Source organism: Carassius auratus, unplaced genomic scaffold, assembly GCF_003368295.1.
Source record: "Carassius auratus strain Wakin unplaced genomic scaffold, ASM336829v1 scaf_tig00215712, whole genome shotgun sequence".
In the NCBI taxonomy this organism is placed as follows: domain Eukaryota; kingdom Metazoa; phylum Chordata; class Actinopteri; order Cypriniformes; family Cyprinidae; genus Carassius; species Carassius auratus.
Window position 1 is genome coordinate 8193 of NW_020528207.1, and position 22717 is coordinate 30909.

General features: G+C 39.6%; 2 protein-coding genes and 1 pseudogene across 2 annotated transcripts; 2 read left to right on the forward strand and 1 right to left on the reverse strand.

Moving 5' to 3' along the window:
* The first annotated feature begins 2225 nt into the window (after window positions 1–2225).
* On the forward strand, window positions 2226–5856 carry LOC113095402 (cytochrome P450 2F2-like). The gene is made up of 9 exons (XM_026260919.1): window positions 2226–2429; window positions 2509–2671; window positions 3351–3503; window positions 3616–3776; window positions 3906–4079; window positions 4332–4470; window positions 4770–4957; window positions 5026–5167; window positions 5249–5856. Exons 1-9 carry the CDS (start codon window positions 2268–2270, stop codon window positions 5440–5442), a joined length of 1476 nt encoding a protein of 491 aa, XP_026116704.1. The 5' UTR covers window positions 2226–2267; the 3' UTR covers window positions 5443–5856.
* A 1540-nt stretch (window positions 5857–7396) lies between these two features.
* Window positions 7397–10591, forward strand: LOC113095401 (N-lysine methyltransferase setd6-like). The gene is made up of 9 exons (XM_026260918.1): window positions 7397–7551; window positions 7631–7714; window positions 7925–8069; window positions 8146–8287; window positions 8365–8559; window positions 9471–9597; window positions 9686–9866; window positions 9954–10096; window positions 10173–10591. The coding sequence occupies exons 1-9, from the start codon at window positions 7525–7527 to the stop codon at window positions 10503–10505; spliced, it is 1377 nt and encodes a 458-aa protein (XP_026116703.1). The 5' UTR covers window positions 7397–7524; the 3' UTR covers window positions 10506–10591.
* Window positions 10592–13483: 2892 nt separating this feature from the next.
* Window positions 13484–22550, reverse strand: LOC113095400 (CCR4-NOT transcription complex subunit 1-like; annotated as a pseudogene).
* Window positions 22551–22717: the final 167 nt, after the last annotated feature.

A 22717-nucleotide genomic window follows, 5' to 3' on the forward strand; every position in this document is an offset into this window, starting at 1 on the left:
AAAACAGACAGGCTCTTAATTGGCTCTTGGCAGACAAGGGAGGAGTTTGTGTTATGTTTGGAGATCAATGTTGTACATTCATCCCAAATAACACCGCCCCCGGAGGAGCTTTCAGTGAAGTTATGACAAAAATTAAAAAATTAAGAAATGAAATTACAACAAATGCCGGAAGAGACCAACACATTTGGGATTGGATTGATGTGAGATTTGGAGCATGGAGAGCATGGTTTGTTAAACTAGGAATGTTTTTAGGAGTTGCCATATTAATAGGAGGATTATTATTTTGCTGTGTATTACCTTTATTAAGATCATTAATCATCAATGCTACTGTTAAGCAAATGGGAGTGATAAAAGTCCCAAATAATCAACAAAGGATTATTGAAAAGAGTCTGGAGGAATATTATGAAGGATGGCTAAACAAACTGAACTTGAATGAGCAAACTTTGGACGATAGTTCTATTGACTCTGAGGATGTTGAAGATGTCTAAGGGTGAACCATACCCTGGATATAAGTGCCAGTTGAACTTTGGCCCAGGGAGGCTCTCTACGATACATAAGGTATCTGAGCTGAAGATCAACTTTTATAATCTTGTGATATTCAATTATTGATGTAATGTATGTATTTTATGTCTTTTATACATAACTGTGATAACCACAGGCAAGTGCTGAACCAATTACACGCTCACGCTTTTAACATTGTGTACTATTAAAGAAGGAATTTGGGAGACTGGATCTTTTACTCCCTCCTCGTCAAATAAGGAGAGAGATGTTTGGTCCAGTAATCCCTCAGAGTGAAATTCCATAATCTAGTCACTGGGGATAATACAATGTGACTTATTTAGTCACTAGGTAGTATAACTAATATGACTGGATTATGGAGTAGCACTCTGGATAAGAATAATCAAATGTGAGACTTATTAAGTCTCAAAGGGGAGAATATGTGGAAGATTTTTATTAGTAAAGTTTCAATTAATCAAGTATATAATCAATGTGAATCTAGCCATTTTTGTTTTAAAGTTATTCTATTAAACTCTTATAGGCCTAAAATCTAATAGAAGGTTGCCTACGCCCTGGAATGTACAGAGCTAATGAAAAGCATATGGTCAGACATACATTAAGGGCCTCCCCTCCCTTGTGATTTATGAAAAGTATAGTCTAAAGGAAAAGTTTTACTATGTGGAACCGCCCCATATAGGAATATATAAGGAGGAACGAAATACCATTCGAGAGATCCCTTGCAAGGGGGCTCGACTTTGTTTTGCTTGAAATAAAGTCTTTTCTTCTGAGAGAAAAATCCCTGACTGAGTTTGATTCTTCTGAGAACCGGCAAAAGACACCACAATCTCAGATGCCTGTCTTTGTGATGTCACACAGACAGGTCCCTCCCACAATAGTTGTGTAATTACGTTTGTTTTTTAATGTGCCCCGATCTGCCTTCATGTGTCTATCTTGGTGCTAATCATTCGATCATTGAAAATCACCTTTCCTAAAAAGTTGTTAATTAGCAAGTTTAACAATGAATGCGGCTCTGTCTCTGAGAGCGACTGGGAGTGAGGGGCGGGGTCTGCAGAGCTCATTAACATTTAAAGGAAAATGCTACAGAACGGCTTATTCTGAAAACAGCTGTTTATGACAGGGTAAAAAAAAGAAGTTTTTTACACTGCCATTGAGAAATTTTATCCAAACTATTTTATAGACTTTTCATTAAGACCCTAAAGAATAATATCAACTTGTGGAAAATTTGCATCCAATGATACCTTTATTATTTCACTATGTAATTTATACCTATAAATCTTCATTGTCACGTGATCCTTCAGAAATAATTATAAAATGCTGATTTGCTGCTCAATAAACATTACTGATTATTAATATTGATGTTTTGTGATTAATGTTTTGTGGAAACCGTGATACCATTTTTTTTCAAGATTATTTGATGAACATTGTTATAAAGAACAACAAATTTTCTTCACTGTCACTTATGAGCAATTTAATCCATCCATGTTGAATAAACTTATTAATTTCCTATTTTACACAACAAAAACCATACTGTCCCCAAACTTTCCAACAGCAGTGTGCCTTCATTAGAGATAGAGTTAAAAAACTTAGATCCAGGTGAATACAAAAATGCAAAATGCTGAGCAGTGTTTGTTTGCTTGGGTTCATTTTATCTTTCCTGGAACACAGCCATAATATTTGTTCAGATAGGCGATGTACTAGTGATTGAGTTGGTTATATCTAAAGGGACAACAGCTGGACATCTAGTCAGCATGCTGGGCTTTCTGATTCTTGTGTGGACATGCATCTTCTTTGTCTTCCTCCTCGTCCGGATCCAGAGGCCAAAGAATTTTCCTCCTGGACCTCCTCCTCTCCCTTTGTTTGGGAATCTGCTCCACATCGATTTGGCCAATCCTTTGAAGGATTTTGAAAAAGTACTGCCTTCTCTTGCTCATCAAATGCTTAAACATTTCAGTTGTTCTTGTTTGTAACATAATTTTCTAATATTTAAAGTTTGCAGAACAATATGGGAAAATCTTCAGCCTGTACACTGGATCAAAAGCATACGTTTTTCTAAATAGTTTTGAAGTTATTAAGGAAGCTTTGGTTACAAAGGCTCAAGACTTTTCAGGACGTCCTCAAAAGGGCATGACCAATCATCTCACGGAGAATAAAGGTAAGTCATACTACAAGCTGTCCTAGATATCAGCTGACTGATAAAATCACAGTCTAATGAGTGTGATATTGCTTTGATACAACAGAAATAAAATGCAAATAAAAATAAATGCAATATTTGTCAAACACAAAAATGTTTCATTTCTATTTCATTTCCAATAAAGTGGGGGTAAATATGCTTTTATCGGTGTTTTATGGTAAATGTGAATCAATATAACATTGTAACTACAGTATTAAAGACTTTTACTGTTCTAAAAAAAAAGAGTTGTGAGCATTATTGGAATGAGAATGAAAATGAAAAAAAACAAGCACACCTGATTCAACTCAATAGCTCATTAGTATAGAACTAAAATGGTTATTTAACATCCAAAATGTGTAGCCTACTTTTTGGGGAAGTCTTTGACCAGAAGTGGGAACTACTGTGCTAGATGATGCAATAACGAAGTTGTCTGGGCCTTAACAATGTAACAAATATTTAACAAGTCACTGAAAATGAAGACAAGCAGAGTAATAAAACAGTAAATACCATTGTGTTGTTGGAGATTCAATGTTCTTGGAATGTCGCTGATCAGTTGAATTCGAGGATGGTAATTATGTTGTAGTATTTAATCGAGTATAAGTAAGGCTTATATCAGGAACAAAACAGAATCTCCACAACTAACATCTCAGCTTTGCTTAAGGTGTAATATTGGCCGATTATGGCCCTCATTGGAAGGATCATCGACGCTTTGCTCTGATGACCCTGAGGAATTTTGGCCTTGGGAAGCAGTCTATGGAAGAGAGAATTCTGGGAGAAATCTCACATTTAGTTGCTGACTTGGACAAAAATGCTGGTATGTATATGCAAAAAAAAAAATTGTTGGTTGAGAACTCAACAGACAAGGAACATTGCCATAATGTTTTTAATTGCTTTTCTGTAAATTTTTTTTTTTTTTTTTTGTGCAGGAGGAACTGTGAGTCCTCAGAATATGTTCCACAATGTTGCATCAAACGTTATTGGCCTGGTTCTGTTCGGATCTCGTTTTGATTACAAGAATGAATTCCTTCAGCATTATGTCCAGTACATTACAGAGATTTCAAAGATCCTCAATGGACCATGGAATGTGGTGAGAATTAATATCAAAACACCATTTGCCAATTGCAGTCTTCTCTTTTTCTTTTCTTTTTCTTAATAGCCAGTTTTTCTACTTGCTATAAGATTATACAAAAATGTCAAACATGTCTTTTCCTAATAGATATACGACACTCTTCCTTTACTAAGAATCTTGCCCCTGCCATTTAAAAAAGCATTTGATAATTTAAAGAAGTTAAAAAATATGAACTTAAGTGTGCTCAACGAACACAAGAGCACAAGAGTCCCAGGAGAGCCGAGAGACTTCATTGACTGCTATCTGGATGAGCTTGATAAGGTACATGTTTCTTCCAAACCACATTGGAGATTCAAGGTTCAGAATCTGATTTGAACCTAAAAATACGTCATGCCAATTGTAATGCTATTAATATAATTTCTAATGCAAAATGTGTGTGTGTGTGTGTTTGTGTGTGCGTGCGTGTGTGTGTGTGCGTGTGTGTGTGTGTGTTGGGGGGGGGGGGTTTACCACAGATTTACCACAGTTTGAGACTCAAATTAAAAATATTTTTTTAAAATATCTGACCCCCAGAGAAAAAATGATGGTTCCACTTTTGCTGAAGACCAGCTCATCGTGTACATTTTGGATTTGCACTTTGCAGGGACTGATACCACGTCCAACACCCTCCTCACTGCTTTTCTCTACCTCATGAACCACCCAGAGGTTCAAGGTTTGTTTAAAACGCACACGTTGATTTTGGCTTAATTTAAACCAGGCAGAGCAGGAGGAGACAGACCTCTCATAGATCTACAGATAAAAGCAATTTCAATACCTGAAAATTTCTCATTGACTAGCAACACTTGAACAGAGATTACAAATAAAGTTTTTAAGTGCGATTTAAACTAAATTTATGATACTGTTGTCATTTCTTATTGTTATTGAATGTTGCAAACTTTCAGGAGTGTGTTAGCATATTAGCAAAGCTAACTCCTCTAAACTTAAACAAACATGACCTTGTTTTCTCACCAGCAAAATGTCAAAAAGAAATCGATGAGGTTCTGGAGGGTAAAGATCAGGCATCGTATGAAGATAGACACAATATGCCGTACACACTGGCTGTGATTCATGAGGTTCAGCGAGTGGCTAACACTGTACCGCTAAGTGTGTTTCACTGCACCACCAAAGACACAGAGCTGATGGGCTACAGCATCCCAAAGGTAAGGAAACCTGCAGAAACCAGTTTTTAGTATTTCAGAACAAATTTGAACTGTTTCTCCTCGTTTAGGGAACTGTGATCATTCCCAACCTTACTTCTGTACTAAAAGAAGAAGGCCAGTGGAAATTTCCTCATGAATTCAACCCAGCCAACTTCCTGAATGAGCAAGGCCAGTTTGAGAAGCCTGAGGCCTTTATACCCTTCTCTACAGGTAACCATTAAAAATGTATGACATTTTTGTATTTCATCTTGTCAAACCTTTTCTGTGAGAATCATAATTTGTGTTTTACAGGTCCTCGTGTGTGTCTCGGTGAGGGTCTTGCGCGTATGGAGCTCTTCCTGGTCTTTGTCACTCTGCTGCGCCGTTTCCAGTTTGTGTGGCCCGAAGATGCCGGTGAACCAGATTACACCCCAGTGTATGGGGTCACCCTCACCCCCAAACCCTACAGAATGCACATCAGACATAGAGGGACAGTTAAACAGTAAATCATAATGTCAATATGTCGCCTCTCTATATAGGATATAATTTGATAAACAGATAATCTTTGAATATCTAATTATGTAGCGTTGTCAAAAGTATGTGATGAGTATCGGGCTGCGTTTGAAGTTAATAAAGGTAACGGAGAGCAACAGGTGGGTTCTGGAAGTAAAAATTCAATTCAATTAATTTTCTTTTCATACAAATCTAAACTTCAAGACGGTTTAAGTGATGATATATGATATAATCTGCCTTGTTTTTAATAGCCTAATTTCTGATGAACTACACTACCCATAAATCACTTCTGCCAATGCCTACAATGGAAAATAAAATGGAATATATTTCTGGAACCAAAAGATGCAAAGTCTGTACAAAGATTTCCTAATGGGAGAACATAATAAAGCACTAATCAAGTTGTTAAATGTGGCTTTCGTGTCTGTATTTGAGATATTCCTAGCAAAAAAATACAGTTCTGTGAAACAAACTTAATCAAACTGAAAAAAATCTTCCCTTTGGACTGAAAAATGTAACTGTTCACTTTGAAATTGATATCTAGTTAAATTCTAAATGAATACACAAAGGAAAACATTAAATTAAAATGCTTTAGCTAACTTAATGAGAATTATCAAGAAACTAACAAATTAAAAAGCATTAAAAGTGCATTGATATTGTAAATGTGATGTGACTTCCATTCATTCTCCAAACCACTTGTATACATAACCACAATACCAGTCAAAGTCATCAAAACTATCAAATAATGTCATAGCATGTAGAATCAATAAAGCTTTTTTATATGCTCTTAAAAACATAATTAAATAGTAATGGTAAGTAACGGGAAATTACAGAGAACTCCCATCATTCCCAAGCGTCTCCTCTGTGCTCTTGGAGAATCACAAGTGGAAGTTTCCTCATGAGTCAACTTCCTGAAAGAGCAGGCCTGGCTTGAGAAGCCTGAGGCCTTTATGTCATTCTCTGTTAGTACGATAACATTGTCCATGCTTGTACGCTTTATTTTATTGTCATAGTAAATTTATGTCTGTGTTTGCAAATTCTTTTAAGACACATGACTAATATATAATAATAAAATTCCGTTCAGGTCCTCACACTTGTTTTGGTGAAGATCTCTCTTGAAATTAATATTTTTATAATGGCAATGGTAAAAGTTTTATTTTTATTTTTTATTTTTACTTATACTGATATGTATATGTGATCTTGGAGCACAAAACCAGTCAAAAGTAGCATGAGCATATTTGTATCAATAGCCAACAATACACTGTATGGGTCAAAATTATCAATTTTTCTTTTATGCCAAAAATCATCAGGATATTGAGTAAAGATCATGATCCATGAAGATATTTTGTAAACTTCCTACCATAAATATATCAAACTAATATGTTTGATTAGAAAATATCTTACTAAGGAGGACATAATATGGACAACTTTTACTTTTTTTGCACCCTCAGATTCCAGATATTCAATTAATTGTATATCTGCCAAATATTGTCTGATCCTACCAATCCATACATCAATGGAAAGCTTTTTTTATTGAGCTTTCAGATGATGTATAAATCTCAATTTCAAAAACTTGACCCTTATGACTGGTTTTGTGACTGTGACCTTATGACCTTCTGACCTTATGACTGTGGTTTTGTGGTTTTGTGGTCCAGGGTCACATATTTATATTTTTACAAATGTAAATAAATTAATAAATAAATGTATGAATGAATGACTGAAAAAGAAAAAGAATAAATAAATAAATATGTGACAGGATTAATACCTAAATCTGGGAAAAAATAAAACAAAATGTTGTTATACCCAGAATTTATATTGATCATTTATTTAGTTTATTTATTTAAAAAAATTGTTCTGAAGTAGCAGTAGCAGCAGTAGTTGTAGTATTCTTATAGCAGGTAGGTGTCGCCAATGCACATGACTGTGTTACTTTCTGCAGCTACAGGAAATGACGAAGAAGAGTCTGAATCTGCACATGGAGGCACGTAGAATATAATAATTACTGTATCCTTGTGTGGCTGTCACTATAAAACAATATATATTTTAATATCCCACTAACGAACTTGCATTTGAAAGAAATGGCGACAGATGCAAAAAGGCCAAAGGTAAAAAAAGACGTTTTCTCAGTTTACAGTTATTGCGCTTATAATGATGAGCCTTCAGAAAGCATCATGTGTGTTTCAGATAGATGATGAGAAATGTGTGCTGGAGCCCTTGAAAAACTTCCTGCTGTGGTGCGATAGTGTAAAGCTGACTCTCAGCGATAAGGTAAGCTTATATTATATTTATATACACGTCACGCCTATTTATTCATCATTTGAATTTTCAGTTTAAGTTTTAGCAAAAAATTACTTGTAAAGTACTTAATAATTCCAAGTTTAGGTTTTTTTTTCACCAGCACAAGTCAAATAGGATTTCAAATACAGACAAAAACCTAAACTTGGAAATATTTACCACGTTGTACATGAATGTCTTTAGGTGTACTTAAGTAAAGAGGGTACTGCAGCAGAATATGGCATGATGGCCAGAGAGGACATTGAAGAAGGCCATGTCTTGTTCTCTATACCCAGAGAGGTTCTTCTGCATCACGGCACCACTAAAGTAAAAAAGGTCCTTGAGGAAGGTAAATGAACATTCTGGTTTATTGAAATCCCACCTTCTATAGCAGGCTTGTGACCATATAACCATATGTTGTCTAGGAAAAAAATCTTTGGAGAGCGCATCAGGCTGGGTTCCTCTTCTTCTGGGTCTGTTATATGAGTACACATGTCCACAATCCTACTGGAAACCGTATTTGTCTCTCTGGCCTGATTTTAGGACACTGGATCAACCCATGTTCTGGTAGGTCTGGTAAGACCTTTAAGGTACTCTTCAAGGAGCCTTCAGTGCTTTATGGTCACAATGTCTCTGTTTTGAAGGTCCGAGGAGGAGCGTGATAAACTCCTAAAAGGCACAGGAATTCCAGAGGCTGTCCAAACAGATCTAAAAAAACTCCAGGATGAGTACAATAACATAGCCCTTCCCTTCATGAAGTCCCATCCTGACCTGTGGGACCCTGAGAAGCACACGCTGGAGCTCTACAAGAGCCTGGTAGCATTTGTAATGGCCTATAGGTGAGATATCTATGAGCTATTGAATGTGATCAAATGAAAGGGCTGATAATATGATTATTCTTTTTAGGGATGTGCAATATATCAGTACCAAATTTATTTATTAGCTACTATATATTTAATGGGCATTTTAAATTTAAAGGTATAATATTAAGGATCTAATTTGTGTGTTTAGATATTGTTTTAGGTATGTTTTCTATGTATAATAACTGTATTTTATTTATATTTTAATATGTTTATATATGGTTTATTAAAATAAAATAATAATAAGTAAATAGCAGTTATTTGATGTAAAGGCTTAAAAATGGTTATTTATTTATGCCATTTTTAGAGTATACCAAATTGATTATTGGCCGATATTTAAATTATATCATATTGGATATTTATGGTAATTGGTCATGCTAATTCCCCCTAATTTTATATTTAATTTAACTTTGCTATCATCTAATGATCCCTGAAACTTAATAACATAAACACAACACTAATAATTTATTAATAACTTATTTCTAATATTTAGCTCTAAATAAATGTTAGTTTTTCATACTGTGCATTATATAATGGAGTGATGCTTAGTTTCACTTTTAAATCGATTTACTGTAGTTTTGTATTTTTTTAATTATTTAGACAAAATAGTAGAATTTTTATATCGGCCAATCATAGTGATCGTCCGATACTGATGGACGATGCTGATATCTGTGGCCAATATAAAGCATATATATAAATATATATATATATATGTTATATGTTAGTATCACACAATTTAATTTTAAAGATCAAAACACGTGTAATAATTTTTTGAAATAAAGGCTAATATATGTAGATATATCAACCTGAAAACTGTTTAGCATACCAGCCATAATGTTAATATCAGTGCCTTCCCTACTTCATCTGTAACATTTCTCAACATTTCTCAGTTTTCAAGAGCCTGTGGAGGATGAGGATGAAGAAGAAGAAAAAGAGCCTAACCCTCCAATGATGGTGCCCATGGCTGACATGCTGAATCATGTTTCCAAGCACAACGCCAATCTGGAATACACTCCCGTATGTGGTGCACATGCTTCGCTTTCTATTGTTTATTATGCTAGATGCTTAGAAATCTCACAGCTCACGTTCAGTCGATTGTGCACAGGAGTGTTTGAAGATGGTGTCCGTACGGCACATTGAGAAGGGCGAGGAGGTCTTTAACACCTACGGACAGATGGCAAACTGGCAGCTCCTCCACATGTACGGCTTTGCAGAGCCGTTTCCTACGAACAGCAACGACACTGCAGATATTCAGATGTCCAGTGTGTACAAAGCAGCAGTGCAAGGTGCCACTTTGTAGACATAGTCTATAAAAAGTCAACTACTTGACACAAGAAACAATTTTAAATAACTTGTTTTTATTGCAATAACAGCGGCACAAAGTGAAGCAGATCATAGGCTCCTAGTGGACAAATGGAACATGTTGTGTGAAATGGAGATTGTTGGGGAGAAAGGGGTTTTCATCTTCGGCCAATCAGGCTCACTTACTTACAGTGAGCTCTACACTACACTGAAGGTAACCATTTTATCCACATGGCAATTTTTTCCTATGTTACCCGTTTATATATATATATATCTATTAAACTGCATAGGTCCTGTGCATGCCCCTGCAAGATTTCGAGGAGTTCTGTGAAAACGAAGGCTGGGAGGAAGATGAAGAGGGTGAGGAGGATGATAAAATGGAGCAGGCTCTGAGTTTCGCCGGACTGAAGGGGTTGCCAGCAGAGTGGAAATGTCTCCTGCATGCGGCAGCTGCTCTGACGCTGGACTCTTATTCTGAGGATGTAGAGGCGGACCGGAAGCGGCTGGAGGATCAGGACGCTCTGGCTGAGCTCAGCAGCAGAGAGAGGAGAGCTCTGCATGTGCGTTACGCTCAGAAGAGCATCCTACAGCGCTTGCAACAGCTCACCAAACCTACCTCTTAATGTATGGGTTTTTATAGTTTGTGAGTTTTCCATTTTGTATGCTGTACATTTTCCTTTAAAAAAAAATAATAATTTGGATTATGGTTCAGATTGTGTTTTGATTGGCGTAAAGGTGGCTTATTTAGTCCAGTCACATTTATGAATTAAGCGGACACTTTTACTAAATGAAGGCACGTATTTCCTGGGAATTTAACATAATTACAACTTCAGCACATTAAAGCAATGTAATACTTTTTTTTTACCTCAAAAATAATTCTGATTGTACACTGACTTGATTCAGTTTCTCACTTTCGTTTGGGACATCTCTACAAATGGCGTCCCCTTCCCAAGCACAAAAAATCCGTTTGGAATTCACACATAACTACCCACTGTAATGATGACATTTACAACACTGAATTAAACTTGTTTAACTGTGGATGGCCCCAAACCCACAAAACTACATACAGTTGTTATAAAGTCACTGGCAAATCATACCACAGAGGACTTGAAGTTTGATTTTCAGGTATGTTAAAGAAAGATTTGCTTCCTCAGCGTTTGTCAAGATGATGAATAAATGACACTTAATTTTCACCGTTAATACAGTATTGTTCAAAATAATAGCAGTACAATGTGACTAACCAGAATAATCAAGGTTTTTAGTATATTTTTTATTGCTACGTGGCAAACAAGTTACCAGTAGGTTCAGTAGATTGTCAGAAAACAAACAAGACCCAGCATTCATGATATGCACGCTCTTAAGGCTGTGCAACTGGGCAATTAGTTGAAAGGGGTGTGTTCAAAAAAATAGCAGTGTCTACCTTTGACTGTACAAACTCAAAACTATTTTGTACAAACATTTTTTTTCTTTCTGGGATTTAGCAATCCTGTGAATCACTAAACTAATATTTAGTTGTATGACCACAGTTTTTTAAAACTGCTTGACATCTGTGTGGCACGGAGTCAACCAACTTGTGGCACCTCTCAGCTGTTATTCCACTCCATGATTCTTTAACAACATTCCACAATTCATTCACATTTCTTGGTTTTGCTTCAGAAACAGCATTTTTAATATCACCCCACAAGTTCTCAATTGGATTAAGGTCTGGAGATTGGGCTGGCCACTCCATAACATTAATTTTGTTGGTTTGGAACCAAGACTTTGCCCGTTTACTAGTGTGTTTTGGGTCATTGTCTTGTTGAAACAACCATTTCAAGGGCATGTCCTCTTCAGCATAGGGCAACATGACCTCTTCAAGTATTTTAACATATGCAAACTGATCCATGATCCCTGGTATGCGATAAATAGGCCCAACACCATAGTAGGAGAAACATGCCCATATCATGATGCTTGCACCTCCATGCTTCACTGTCTTCACTGTGTACTGTGGCTTGAATTCAGAGTTTGGGGGTCGTCTCACAAACTGCCTGTGGCCCTTGGACCCAAAAAGAACAATTTTACTCTCATCAGTCCACAAAATGTTCCTCCATTTCTCTTTAGGCCAGTTGATGTGTTCTTTGGCAAATTGTAACCTCTTCTGCACATGCCTTTTTTTTAACAGAGGGACTTTGCGGGGGATTCTTGAAAATAGATTAGCTTCACACAGACGTCTTCTAACTGTCACAGTACTTACAGGTAACTCCAGACTGTCTTTGATCATCCTGGAGGTGATCATTGGCTGAGCCTTTGCCATTCTGGTTATTCTTCTATCCATTTTGATGGTTGTCTTCCGTTTTCTTCCACGTCTCTCTGGTTTTGCTCTCCATTTTAAGGCATTGGAGATCATTTTAGCTGAACAGCCTATCATTTTTTGCACCTCTTTATAGGTTTTCCCCTCTCTAATCAACTTTTTAATCAAAGTACGCTGTTCTTCTGAACAATGTCTTGAACGACCCATTTTCCTCAGCTTTCAAATGCATGTTCAACAAGTGTTGGCTTCATCCTTAAATAGGGGCCACCTGATTCACACCTGTTTCTTCACAAAATTGATGACCTCAGTGATTGAATGCCACACTGCTATTTTTTTGAACACACCCCTTTCAACTAATTCAACTAATTGCCCAATTGCACAGCCTTAAGAGCGTGCATATCATGAATGCTGGGTCTTGTTTGTTTTCTGACAATCTACTGAACCTACTGGTAACTTGTTTGCCACGTAGCAATAAAAAAATATACGAAAAACCTTGATTATTCTGGTTAGTCACATTGTACTGCTATTACTTTGAACAATACTGTATGTGCTTAAAAAGCTTCCCAATTTTTCAGTACCATAAATTGAAAACAAAATCCAGCTAATCAATTTTAATCACTTGTATGCAAATCACAATTATGCTGTTGTAAATAATGGGATTCACCCAAAAATGAAAAGTCTGTCATTAATTACTCACCCTCACATCATTTCCAACCCTGTAAGACCGTTGTTCAACTTCAGAACACGAAAGGTATTTCTGATCAAATCTGTGAGCTTTCTGACCCTGCATGGACAGCAACGCAACTTGACATGTTCAAGGTCCAGAAGGGTAAGGGCATTGTTAAAGTAGTCCACGTGACATCAGTGGTTCCACCGTAATTCTATTAAAATCCTTAACATCTATAAAATACTTTGCGCACATACACTTTACTTAATTTTTCTTCCACGTCAGTTTTCGAAATGCATACACAACAGTATGAAGACCAAAAAAAAAAAAAATAATTTTTGTGGGTTCTTTGTGCACAAAAGTGTTCTCGTAGCTTCAAAGTTATGGTTGAACAACTATTTTAACGATAACCTTATGAACTTTATGGCCATTGAACATGTCAGTTGTGTTGCGGTCTATGCAGAGTCAGAAAGCTCATGGATTTGATCAATATCTTTGTGTTCTGAAGGTGTTTGGAACATCATGAGGGTGACTAATTAATGACATAATTCATTTTTGGGTGAACTATTCCTTTAACACGGACCAGAAACCTTATAAATCAATTTGTTTCCACTAACATTTCAGCAAATGAAATGGAGGCAAAGTTGCAGTTCAAGTGTTTAATGCGGTAACTACAGAATGCATACATACAGGAAATAAGCGGAACTAAAGGCAACTACAAATTACTACAAAATACAACACGCGGACCAATACATTTACAAAACATTCGAAATCCTTACAAAATGAGCTGTATTGGTCCTTTTTGTTATGCAAGTTGAATCTTTGTACAAACTCCGAAGATCCAATTTACCAACAAATTTCTGAATATTTCCACAATTGTACAAGTGCCAGGGAGAACCTCGAACCCAAGATTTGTTTCCTCACAGGTGCAAACTAGTGACGCCTCCCCCCTGCAGTCCAGGACATCTGTCCCATCCCATCAGCTCACCACACTGATAGCACTCCCCTTAAAAACCAAACCACAGAAAATAATAAAAATAAAGAAATAAAACAAGACCGCTTCCTTAGCCACTACAACCAAGTTTTCAAACAAAAGTCAATCCGTCTTGAAGGCAAAAAATAATTTATGGAGTTAGGGGAAGCCAAACAGCAAGGAGGGAAATGTGCTCAACACACACAAAAAGAAGATTGAATCATTCTGCCCTAAATGTCTCTTTTTAATATTTACATTGAACATTTTAACTTTAGGGTGAAAAAAAAAAAAAGGATAAAAAAAAAAAAGAAACTCCTCAGGTCAGATGCCCCCCGGTGGAAGGCGAGCGGGATTCCAGTGGCAGCTGTGTGTCGATCAGACGTGCAGGGTGTCAGTGGGGCAAATGAAGGGTTGGGGTGAGGGAGAGCTCTCTCTCTGGGCACAGGAGCAGTTCCTGCAGCCTAACTGGCACCCGTTCCCTCCATCACCTGCTGGGCTTGCTTCTGCCCCATGCAGCACTGAGCCACCGACTGGAACAACCTACACACAAAAACATGAAGACACTGCAGTTATTCTGTTGTGCAAAAGCAGGAAGATGCGTGTGTGTGTGTGTCATGTTGGCTCCCTTACTTCTCGATCTCTGGGGCACAGTGCACAAAATCATGGCTCCAGAACTTAAAGGCAGGGTTCTTGATCAGCTCAATGAAGGTGATGAGCAGACCCCACGGGTGCGGCCTGTTCACAATCAGCCTCTCCAGCAGGACCCTGCACGACAAGATAGCCAGGGTTATTATAGTCAACTAAAACAATCTTTAAAAAAGTGTCATTTCAAATACACATTAACTGAAGTGAATTAGAAAAAACAAACTTCACTATAATTGCTTTACTACCTTCAATACTCCTGAAAACAGATTCAAAACATTAAACTCTATAATAGTATCTCAATGACACTAAAATAAACCAATGGACACGAACCTATAGTCAAGTATAGCACTAAAACAAAAGCCAGAACCAGTGTCGTAGTGATGATGCACATTATCATGCAACTCTGTAACTGGGTGTTTTGAAGGAAGCTCAACATTCGTGATTAAAAAATGTGTGCTAACTAATGAAGCAGAGATCAGATAGTTCCTCACTATCTGTGCTGAAGTGGAGACCGTTTGCCAGTTTAAGTGAAAGTTAACGTGCCTAGCGTTTTTAACTCATGAGACATCACACGTCACAACCTGATGTTCCGTGTCATTACAGGACATACACGGGTTGTGTGTGAAAACACGCACAGATTCCGGGAAGTCACTAGCAGTGTAAATGAATCAAAATCTAATGATCCGGGAACAATTGCCGGGACACATTACCTTTGTATTATTCAGAATCTAAGTGTGAAAGGGGCTTCGGTTAAAATCTGTAGTCTTTGATCGCTGGTTTGACATGTTCACTAACAGCTGATTAATGGCTGTTGCAATCAAATTTTACCCACAACGAAATTCTGGCAGGGTCAGAAGATTTGATGCAAAGTCCTGAAGTGCATCTTCTAAAACAAACGTCAAACAGGCTCCGTTTTTCAATTTTTCAAGAGAAGCCATGATCAGAATTAATGTTAGAGATTTCTTCTAACCACCATAAACTCTGACGTTCCTGTCCTCTGCTCACAGAACTCATCTGATGAGTTGCCTTTGCTATGATAAACACATAGCGTCACTGTTTTCATGTGGGTGTGTAGTGCTGCTTATACTATTCTTCTGCTATTGCCACCATTCATATACTTTTCATGATGGCCAACATTCCAGCCTTGCGTGTAATGCAGCTCGCAGTCATTCGGATACGATTGGCGCATTTCTCCCCCTAGTGGCAGCCGCACAGAACTTTTAAACTGATCCTGCAGCAGCCATTACCTCGGCATATTCACCATGGTAAAATTAATTTTAATGAATATAAATAATAAATGCATAGTCAGAAATCAAATGATCCCCAAAAATAAAAACAGTAGGTTTTATGGGGCTAATACTGTTATAAATTATAAAAAAAATATTTCTGCAATAATTACTCTAAAGCAGCATCTCACAGAAAGTGTTTAAAGAATAATATTAAAGTGAACAAAATACTGGTAATTCTAACCTTACGCTCTTAGTTTTTAATCGTCCGGGCAGCCGGGAACATATGGTCTAGCCACAGAAGTTTAAATATTTTAACGCATCCGAAGCTCAAATCGGATCAGAATTTTTTGCATGTGCATATGATCAGAACAGCTCCCGCACTACTCTCCAAAGGAAATAAATGACTTCCGGTCTGTCGCTTGTCGTTTGTCTGAGGTCGTGGAAAGGCACCTTATGGGGTGATAATGTAAAACTCTGGACAAGTTTTCTTGTGAACACCCATTTTTTAAGAGTCCTGACTGTAGTAGAGTCTGACATTAATGACAACTGAAATCCCACAGTGGAACATCATCCAGTCGGACAAACAACAATTGGAAAGGACTACTAAATATTTTTTTTTTTTTGCACAGTGTGAACCCAGCTTAAATAAAAAGGAACTACATTAAATTAAACTTAACACTGCTAGGAGTTTAGAAAGAAATAAGTAATTAAATTCACTGCCATACCTGGTGATCTGCTCTTGAATGGCTTCAGCATTGGCCTCGGCAAACAAATACAGCATGGTACAGCTAAAGTAGTGCGTGTGGCTGTTCGGATAACGCAGCTGATTGGCAATCGCATTCAGGAACAGATAGCGGCCTGGGAGGAGGAATACAAGTCACAATTTGAACTAAAACTAAGGAGCAGGGACAAATTGTATTTATTTATTTTTTTTTGCGTCTCACCCTCAGTGTCTAGATCGACTGCGAGGTTCTGGAAGATGTCCATGTGAGCCGAGTGAGTGATGGTGCTCATGGAGGGAGTGCTACCCTTGTTGTGGATGTGGGCAATGGCCTGAGTTCCAACGTATAGCACCAGAGCATTGATCAGCTGAATGTTGTAACGGTTGCCTGGCTCGTTGGACACCTGGAGGCAAAGTGGATTTTATGAAAAAGAAAAAAAGTCTCAATGAATAAAAGAGCTACATTACAAAAAAGATGAATATGCGACTCTGTCGGGAATTGTGATTAAGAGTGGCGCCCCCTACCTGCAGGTTGCTGCGCAGCTCAGAAAGGAAGGTGACAGGAGAACGGGTCTTGAGGTAGGAGTCAAGATCCTTCTTAAACTGGGACGGCATCACACCGGTGAAGTTAGTGAGGATGCGGGGAGCGATGTTGATCTCACTCAGCATATCCACCTGGTGAACACACAGAAACTATTACATACAGCACAAGATGACCTTAAACATACTTGAAGTTACAACTACATACTAAACCACAATGGATCAAATCTGATGTCAAATGTACAACTCTCTACCTTCAGATTAGGGGTGAAGGGGTCTGGAAGCCTCATATTGCGGGGGAAGGCACTCAGGATCAGGTTCCTCAGCTGGATGCAGTTGGGCGGGATGACGTCGCAGAAACCATAATGGTAGTCACACAGGAATTCTGGGAAGTCATGTAGCAGGACAAGCAGCACACGAAGTGTTCCCTTGGAGAATAGAAACAAAGCAAGGTCACAAACTGCCCTAAAGGACCACCAGACAGGCTTTCAAAAAGGCAGGACTCAGCTTATACCTTGTAGAGAATTTGCATAGGTTTGTTGAGTTCAACATTCCTTAGGAAGGGTGCAAGATACTTGAACAAGTCTATCAGCAGCTGGGCATACATTGGCCAACCCTGCGAGAGAGGAAAGAGACGTTTAAGGCACAGAAGACAGTCAGTGATTGGGAAGTGGACAGACAGCTCCTGGAGGGCCATTTCCCATGGAAGTTTTGAAAGATCTCAGATTTGGAACGACATGAGGGTGAGTAATTAATTCATTTTTGGGTGGACTATTCCTTTAAGACTTTGATTAGCTGGTTCAGGTGTTTCAGCAAAACTCTGCAAAAAGGGCCCTCCTGGATTGGACACCTGATACACATCATGCAGCAGATACAGACCTTCTGTTGTGGGGTATGTGCAAGCATCCTGGCAATGAAGATGCGGTGTGAGATGAGCTCCAGCCAAGCATAGACGAAACCAGGTGCTTTAGTTGGCCTCAGGATGTGGAAGGTATTGCTGAAGAGAGACAAACGTCCTTTAATACCCATTCAAAGACTGATCAATACAGTAATGGTGCAGTCACATTAGCAACATTTCAGTGCAATTTCCCAAAAACGGTCCATTATTTGTCAATGGTGTAGTGATGTATGAGACAGAGCTCACACAGAAAGCACTTTCAAACCAAGCAGTTTTCTATTGGTAAACATGACAAAGCCAGATGACCAACTCAAACCCATTGGTGCTACTAAAACGACTGAAATGCACTGAAAATTCACCAAATTTTAATGTGACTGCACATTAATACTTATTTCATGTGCTTACCAGAAGGCAGTGAGGGTCTGGAAGTTGATGGTCTCCAGCACATGCTCTGGTGCGTTTAGCTCCAGCAGGAGCATGATGAAGATTCTGTGGTACGGAAGCTGCTGGAACTCCGTCTGCCTCACATCGTGATCCTGGATCAATACACCCACCACAATGCCTAGAACCTGCACCATGACAAGAAAAGCATTATTATTATTTTTTTACAATTTTTTTTAGAGACCTTGATTTAAGTCACCATTGAGCCACATCTAACCATTGTAAGCATTCCAACCTTGTTGAGAAGGTTGATTTTGGTGACCGTGTTGGTGGCCTCTCCGGAGTGTTTGACAAGAAGCGCAATGAGCCGAACAAAAGCATCCAGGTTGTGGTAGCACTTGGCTCTGATGATGGCAGGGCTGGTGGTTGGGTGCTGCTGTTCGGCTTGAGCACGATAACTGATCTCCACACACATTTCTGTGCACAGCCGGAAGAAGCGAGTGATCAGGTCATCGGTCTTCAGGATGCCCTGCTGGTGCATCTGTATAAAAAAAAACAAGGCAGGTGTGAATTAAGTAATGCAGATCAATCACAGCATTGAGATGAACAAAGACTTTAAACTTTTGTATTTTGAGTGTTACTGCTAACCTGGCCAACAAATGCAGAGAAGGCCTTGGTGCTGTCTCTTCCTGCAGCTGCTGAGTGGTATAGGTTGACCCATTCTCTCAGCAGGTACTCTGCCTTCTCTCTAAGGCCTGGTGGGTCATCATACTCGGAGGCTTGAGAAATCCCAGAGTGCATCATGAAGTTCGGCCCACCATGGTGACGATCGATCATGGCCTCATAGTTGGAGCGGACAACATCCATCAGCTGGGGCAAACTAGAGGTTCCACAGAAGTAATTCCAGATTACTTACATTTTTCGTTACCAATCGGATACTCAGTTGACCTATCGGTAAGCCCCGCCCCCCTCAGTTACTGTTGCTCCCTTGGACAAATGAAGCTGCTAGCTACCTTACAATGACAGCGGTCAGTGTGAAAATCTTGTCCTACTATGTTTTTTGAACAATTTTGGACACCGAAGGGCAAGTGGGAATTAGATATTCCATGGAGGGATATATAAAGATTTTAAAATAAATATGGTGGTGTTAACTCAAAGTGAGGGTCCACAGATCAATGCAAGTGGGAGAAGTCTCATAATATGGCCATCACGATGGAAGAAGACAACATGCAGGATCCACACTGTTCATGTATCCCAAGTAACGATTATTTACATTTAACCATTTTGAGGGGAGGGGCTTACTGATGTCAATTGCAGGACCAGTAACAAGCAGTTTTCTTACCCTTCAGGAGCATTAGCTCTGGAGTGGGCGTTGGTCCTCATCAGCGTCTCAATGGTGTGGAAGAGATCCGCTTCAGTGATGTGACTCCCGCTACGCTCATCAACCAGTAGGAGCTTCACCAGCTGCATGGCGAATGCCACGGCCATGTAGTTGAGCCCGTTCTCCATGGACTTTAAAAAAAATAAAAATAAAATAAACACTGTGTTAGTATCTACTAATTTACAACAGTGTTCTTTTAAGTCCTAGAGACACTCTCCTCACCTGAGCCAGGTGTAAGTCATACTGCTGCATGTTGACCAGGTGGTTTCTAATGAGGAGCTCCACAGCATCAACGTTGTACTTGTATTCATCTCTGCACTCAATCAGGCATCTGCAGGGGGTGTAGAAGAAAAGGTTAGGACCTTCATGACCTGTCTATGCTTGTGACAAATAAGTTTACGCCGCAGTTATAGTACTGGCCTGGTGATTTGTTTGTTGCACCACTGTGGACCGTAGGCACGACCGTCCTGTAGGGCTTTCAGCACCAGCAGGTGGCACTCCCTGTAGCTCAGCAAAAGATCAGGATCAGCGCACTGGTGCATCCAGAAGACCCTCCCACAGCCTGAGAGGGAGGAAGCAAGCATACGATTGGTTTTAGATGAGATCATATTGCAGGGATGTCCAGACGTACACATGTAAGGCCAAACACATGACCCTGCAGAGTTTAGCTCCATAACATTTGCATGGACATTTCTGGAGATCCTGTAGACCAAAAGTTGTTAGGATTAAAGCTAAACTGCAGAACAGCAGCCCTCCAGAGAGGGATTTGGACAAAACCACCATAAAGTGTAGTCAAGTTTTTCTCCCACAGTCTCTCTAACCTTCCTGCAAAAGGCCCAGGGCAGCTATGCCATCACGGGAGTTTCTACCCATGACAATGGCCTCCAGAAGGCTGCGCATGGCCTGGGTCTGTGGGTTCATGGCCAGGGCAGTGGAATTGCATGCACGTGCTGCTCCAGGTCTGAAATGCACTTATCATAGATGTGAGCCACATCATCTGTGGGCCTGCCTGTTGCTGCAATGCAGAAGAGAGAACCTTTGAGCTACTTAACCAATGTAACAACCGAACACAACCACCTCAAGGATGGGGTCTGTACCTTCATTGGCTGGGCAAGGAAACCAGTTGGTTGAGACAGGTCATTACTGGGTAGGAAACCTGGGACATTACGGGCAAACTCTTCATAAACAGCCAGCTGTTTAGGATCCACTCCACCGACCTGGAAAAGAGAAGTCAGAATGGAAAATTTTATGCAGAATAGTAAACCACTGACCAACTGAGAAGTTTACAAAGAACTGAGAAGTTTACAAAGAACTCACCTTCAGTCTGATCTGCTCTGGCATGCGCTCAGCCTGATAGGTGAGCACCATAGGGTCACAGTAGCGTCGACCTTCTTGGCGAGCGTGCTTCCTCAGCTCGAATTCCTGCAAGATGGAGAAATTGATAAATTCAGATTTTTTTTTTTTTTTACCTGTATGATATTATATGACCATGACAGGCAGCTGTTCCTTAATTGGTGTAACAATTAGGACAGTGTGCAGGGACTCACAGTTGCCAGCCTCTTGTCCATCTCTGGTCGCAGCTTTTCTCCACGGCTGTCTTCTGGGGATGAAGCAACAAGCAAGCTCACAGTCTGGTCCTTGCGGTCGCGAGCACCGCTCCTTCATCATCTCTCCTCTGTGGTGTGTTAACGGGTGAGCCTGAAAAGCGACATGGCTCAGAGAGTCAGAAAGTGCTGGAAATCATATCATTTTTGTGTGCCCAGATGGTATGAAAGATTTCCCTACCCTAAGAGCTGCAGCAAAGCTGTTCTTCAGGTTGGTGGCGATGCTCATGAGCAGAGGCTCCCTGCAGGTGATCATGGCCATGCCGGCAGTCAGGTTACGCATCATGTGGTGGGCGGCCACACGCATGTGAGACTCCTCAGAGTCTAGCGCGAAGTCCTTCCTGACTATCTGCTCACAAGTGGTCATGGCGATCTTGATGGATCGGTCCACCACTGGGTGAACAAGTTCCTGTACAGCACGCTCAATTGCTGGTCTCACACACTGCTTCAGCTGAGGGTGGGCCTGTAGTAATGGGATCTACACGAAGCGAGGAAGAAAATTAATATTTGAAAAGATAAATTCAGAAAAGTTGTTTTGGTAGTGCAAGACTAACGTTAATATTGATGTTGATGTGCGGGGCCAGGCCAGCCAAGGCATACACATTGATGTCATGGTTAGCTGAACTGTGGTGTGGGTGGTCCCGTGGCCGTACAGGTCGTGGTGGTGGCCGGAGTTGACGGAGCGGCTGTAAATGGAACAGAATCTACTACTCCTGGTTAAACAGGAAATGGTAAACTATGGGAAGAAAGCATCTTACAATGTGCATGTTGTAGTGTTATACCTGTTGTAACTATAGGCAGCATCTCTTCAGGAGGCTTGGTCTCTTTCTTTGGTGCAGAGAGCTGCTCCTCCAAGTTCTTCAGCTTCTCTTTGTCTCTCAGTAGGTTTCCTGGTTTCAGCTCACTGATGTCCAAAGACAGATTCTTGCAGAGCACCTCAATCTCGAACTTGAGGTTAAGCTGTGAAGAAAGAATTGTGGGACTCTGTGAAACCTACTTCCCACTGGTATCTTACGTCGCATCGATGAAAGCAACTGACCTTTAAGTCATGTTCCTGGTGGAGCTCAGCCAGTACATTCATGATACCCATGGTCCAGGGTTCTGCGGTCTGAAGATCTACAAAACAGGGCAACGATGTTTAAAAGAGGTTATGTCCTGATATTTGCAAAACTTGCCCGCACTCAACACCTGACATCAAAATTGGGAGAGAAAATTGCATGATTATTATTACCACACTCCGTAGACTTGATTCCAAGACTTTGGCCACAAAGGGACGACATACAGTAACCTGTTGGCCTTTCACATAAGCCTCCAGCAAGAGAGATTTCAGCTCCAGGTCCTATAAGAAAATAATGAATGCAGTCAAACAGCAACATTTAACAAATGAATCCTATAATATTTCAGCTCAGGCAATGGATAATAAAAATAAAACTCACTGTGTACAGTATGGGTTTGTTTTTTACTAAGTGATCATTCAAGCCAGTGACCCAAATTCTTCAGCAGGGA

Bases quoted from the DNA above. Each gene is read 5' to 3' on its own strand.
- LOC113095402 (XM_026260919.1), top strand. From the start codon at position 2,268: ATGCTGGGCTTTCTGATTCTTGTGTGGACATGCATCTTCTTTGTCTTC. The intron at 4,080-4,331 runs GTACATGTTTCT...TCTGACCCCCAG, and splicing joins ATCTGGATGAGCTTGATAAG to AGAAAAAATGATGGTTCCAC. The intron at 4,471-4,769 runs GTTTGTTTAAAA...TTTTCTCACCAG, and splicing joins GAACCACCCAGAGGTTCAAG to CAAAATGTCAAAAAGAAATC.
- LOC113095401 (XM_026260918.1), top strand. From the start codon at position 7,525: ATGGCGACAGATGCAAAAAGGCCAAAG. The intron at 8,288-8,364 runs GTAGGTCTGGTA...TCTGTTTTGAAG, and splicing joins CTGGATCAACCCATGTTCTG to GTCCGAGGAGGAGCGTGATA. The intron at 10,097-10,172 runs GTAACCATTTTA...TAAACTGCATAG, and splicing joins AGCTCTACACTACACTGAAG to GTCCTGTGCATGCCCCTGCA.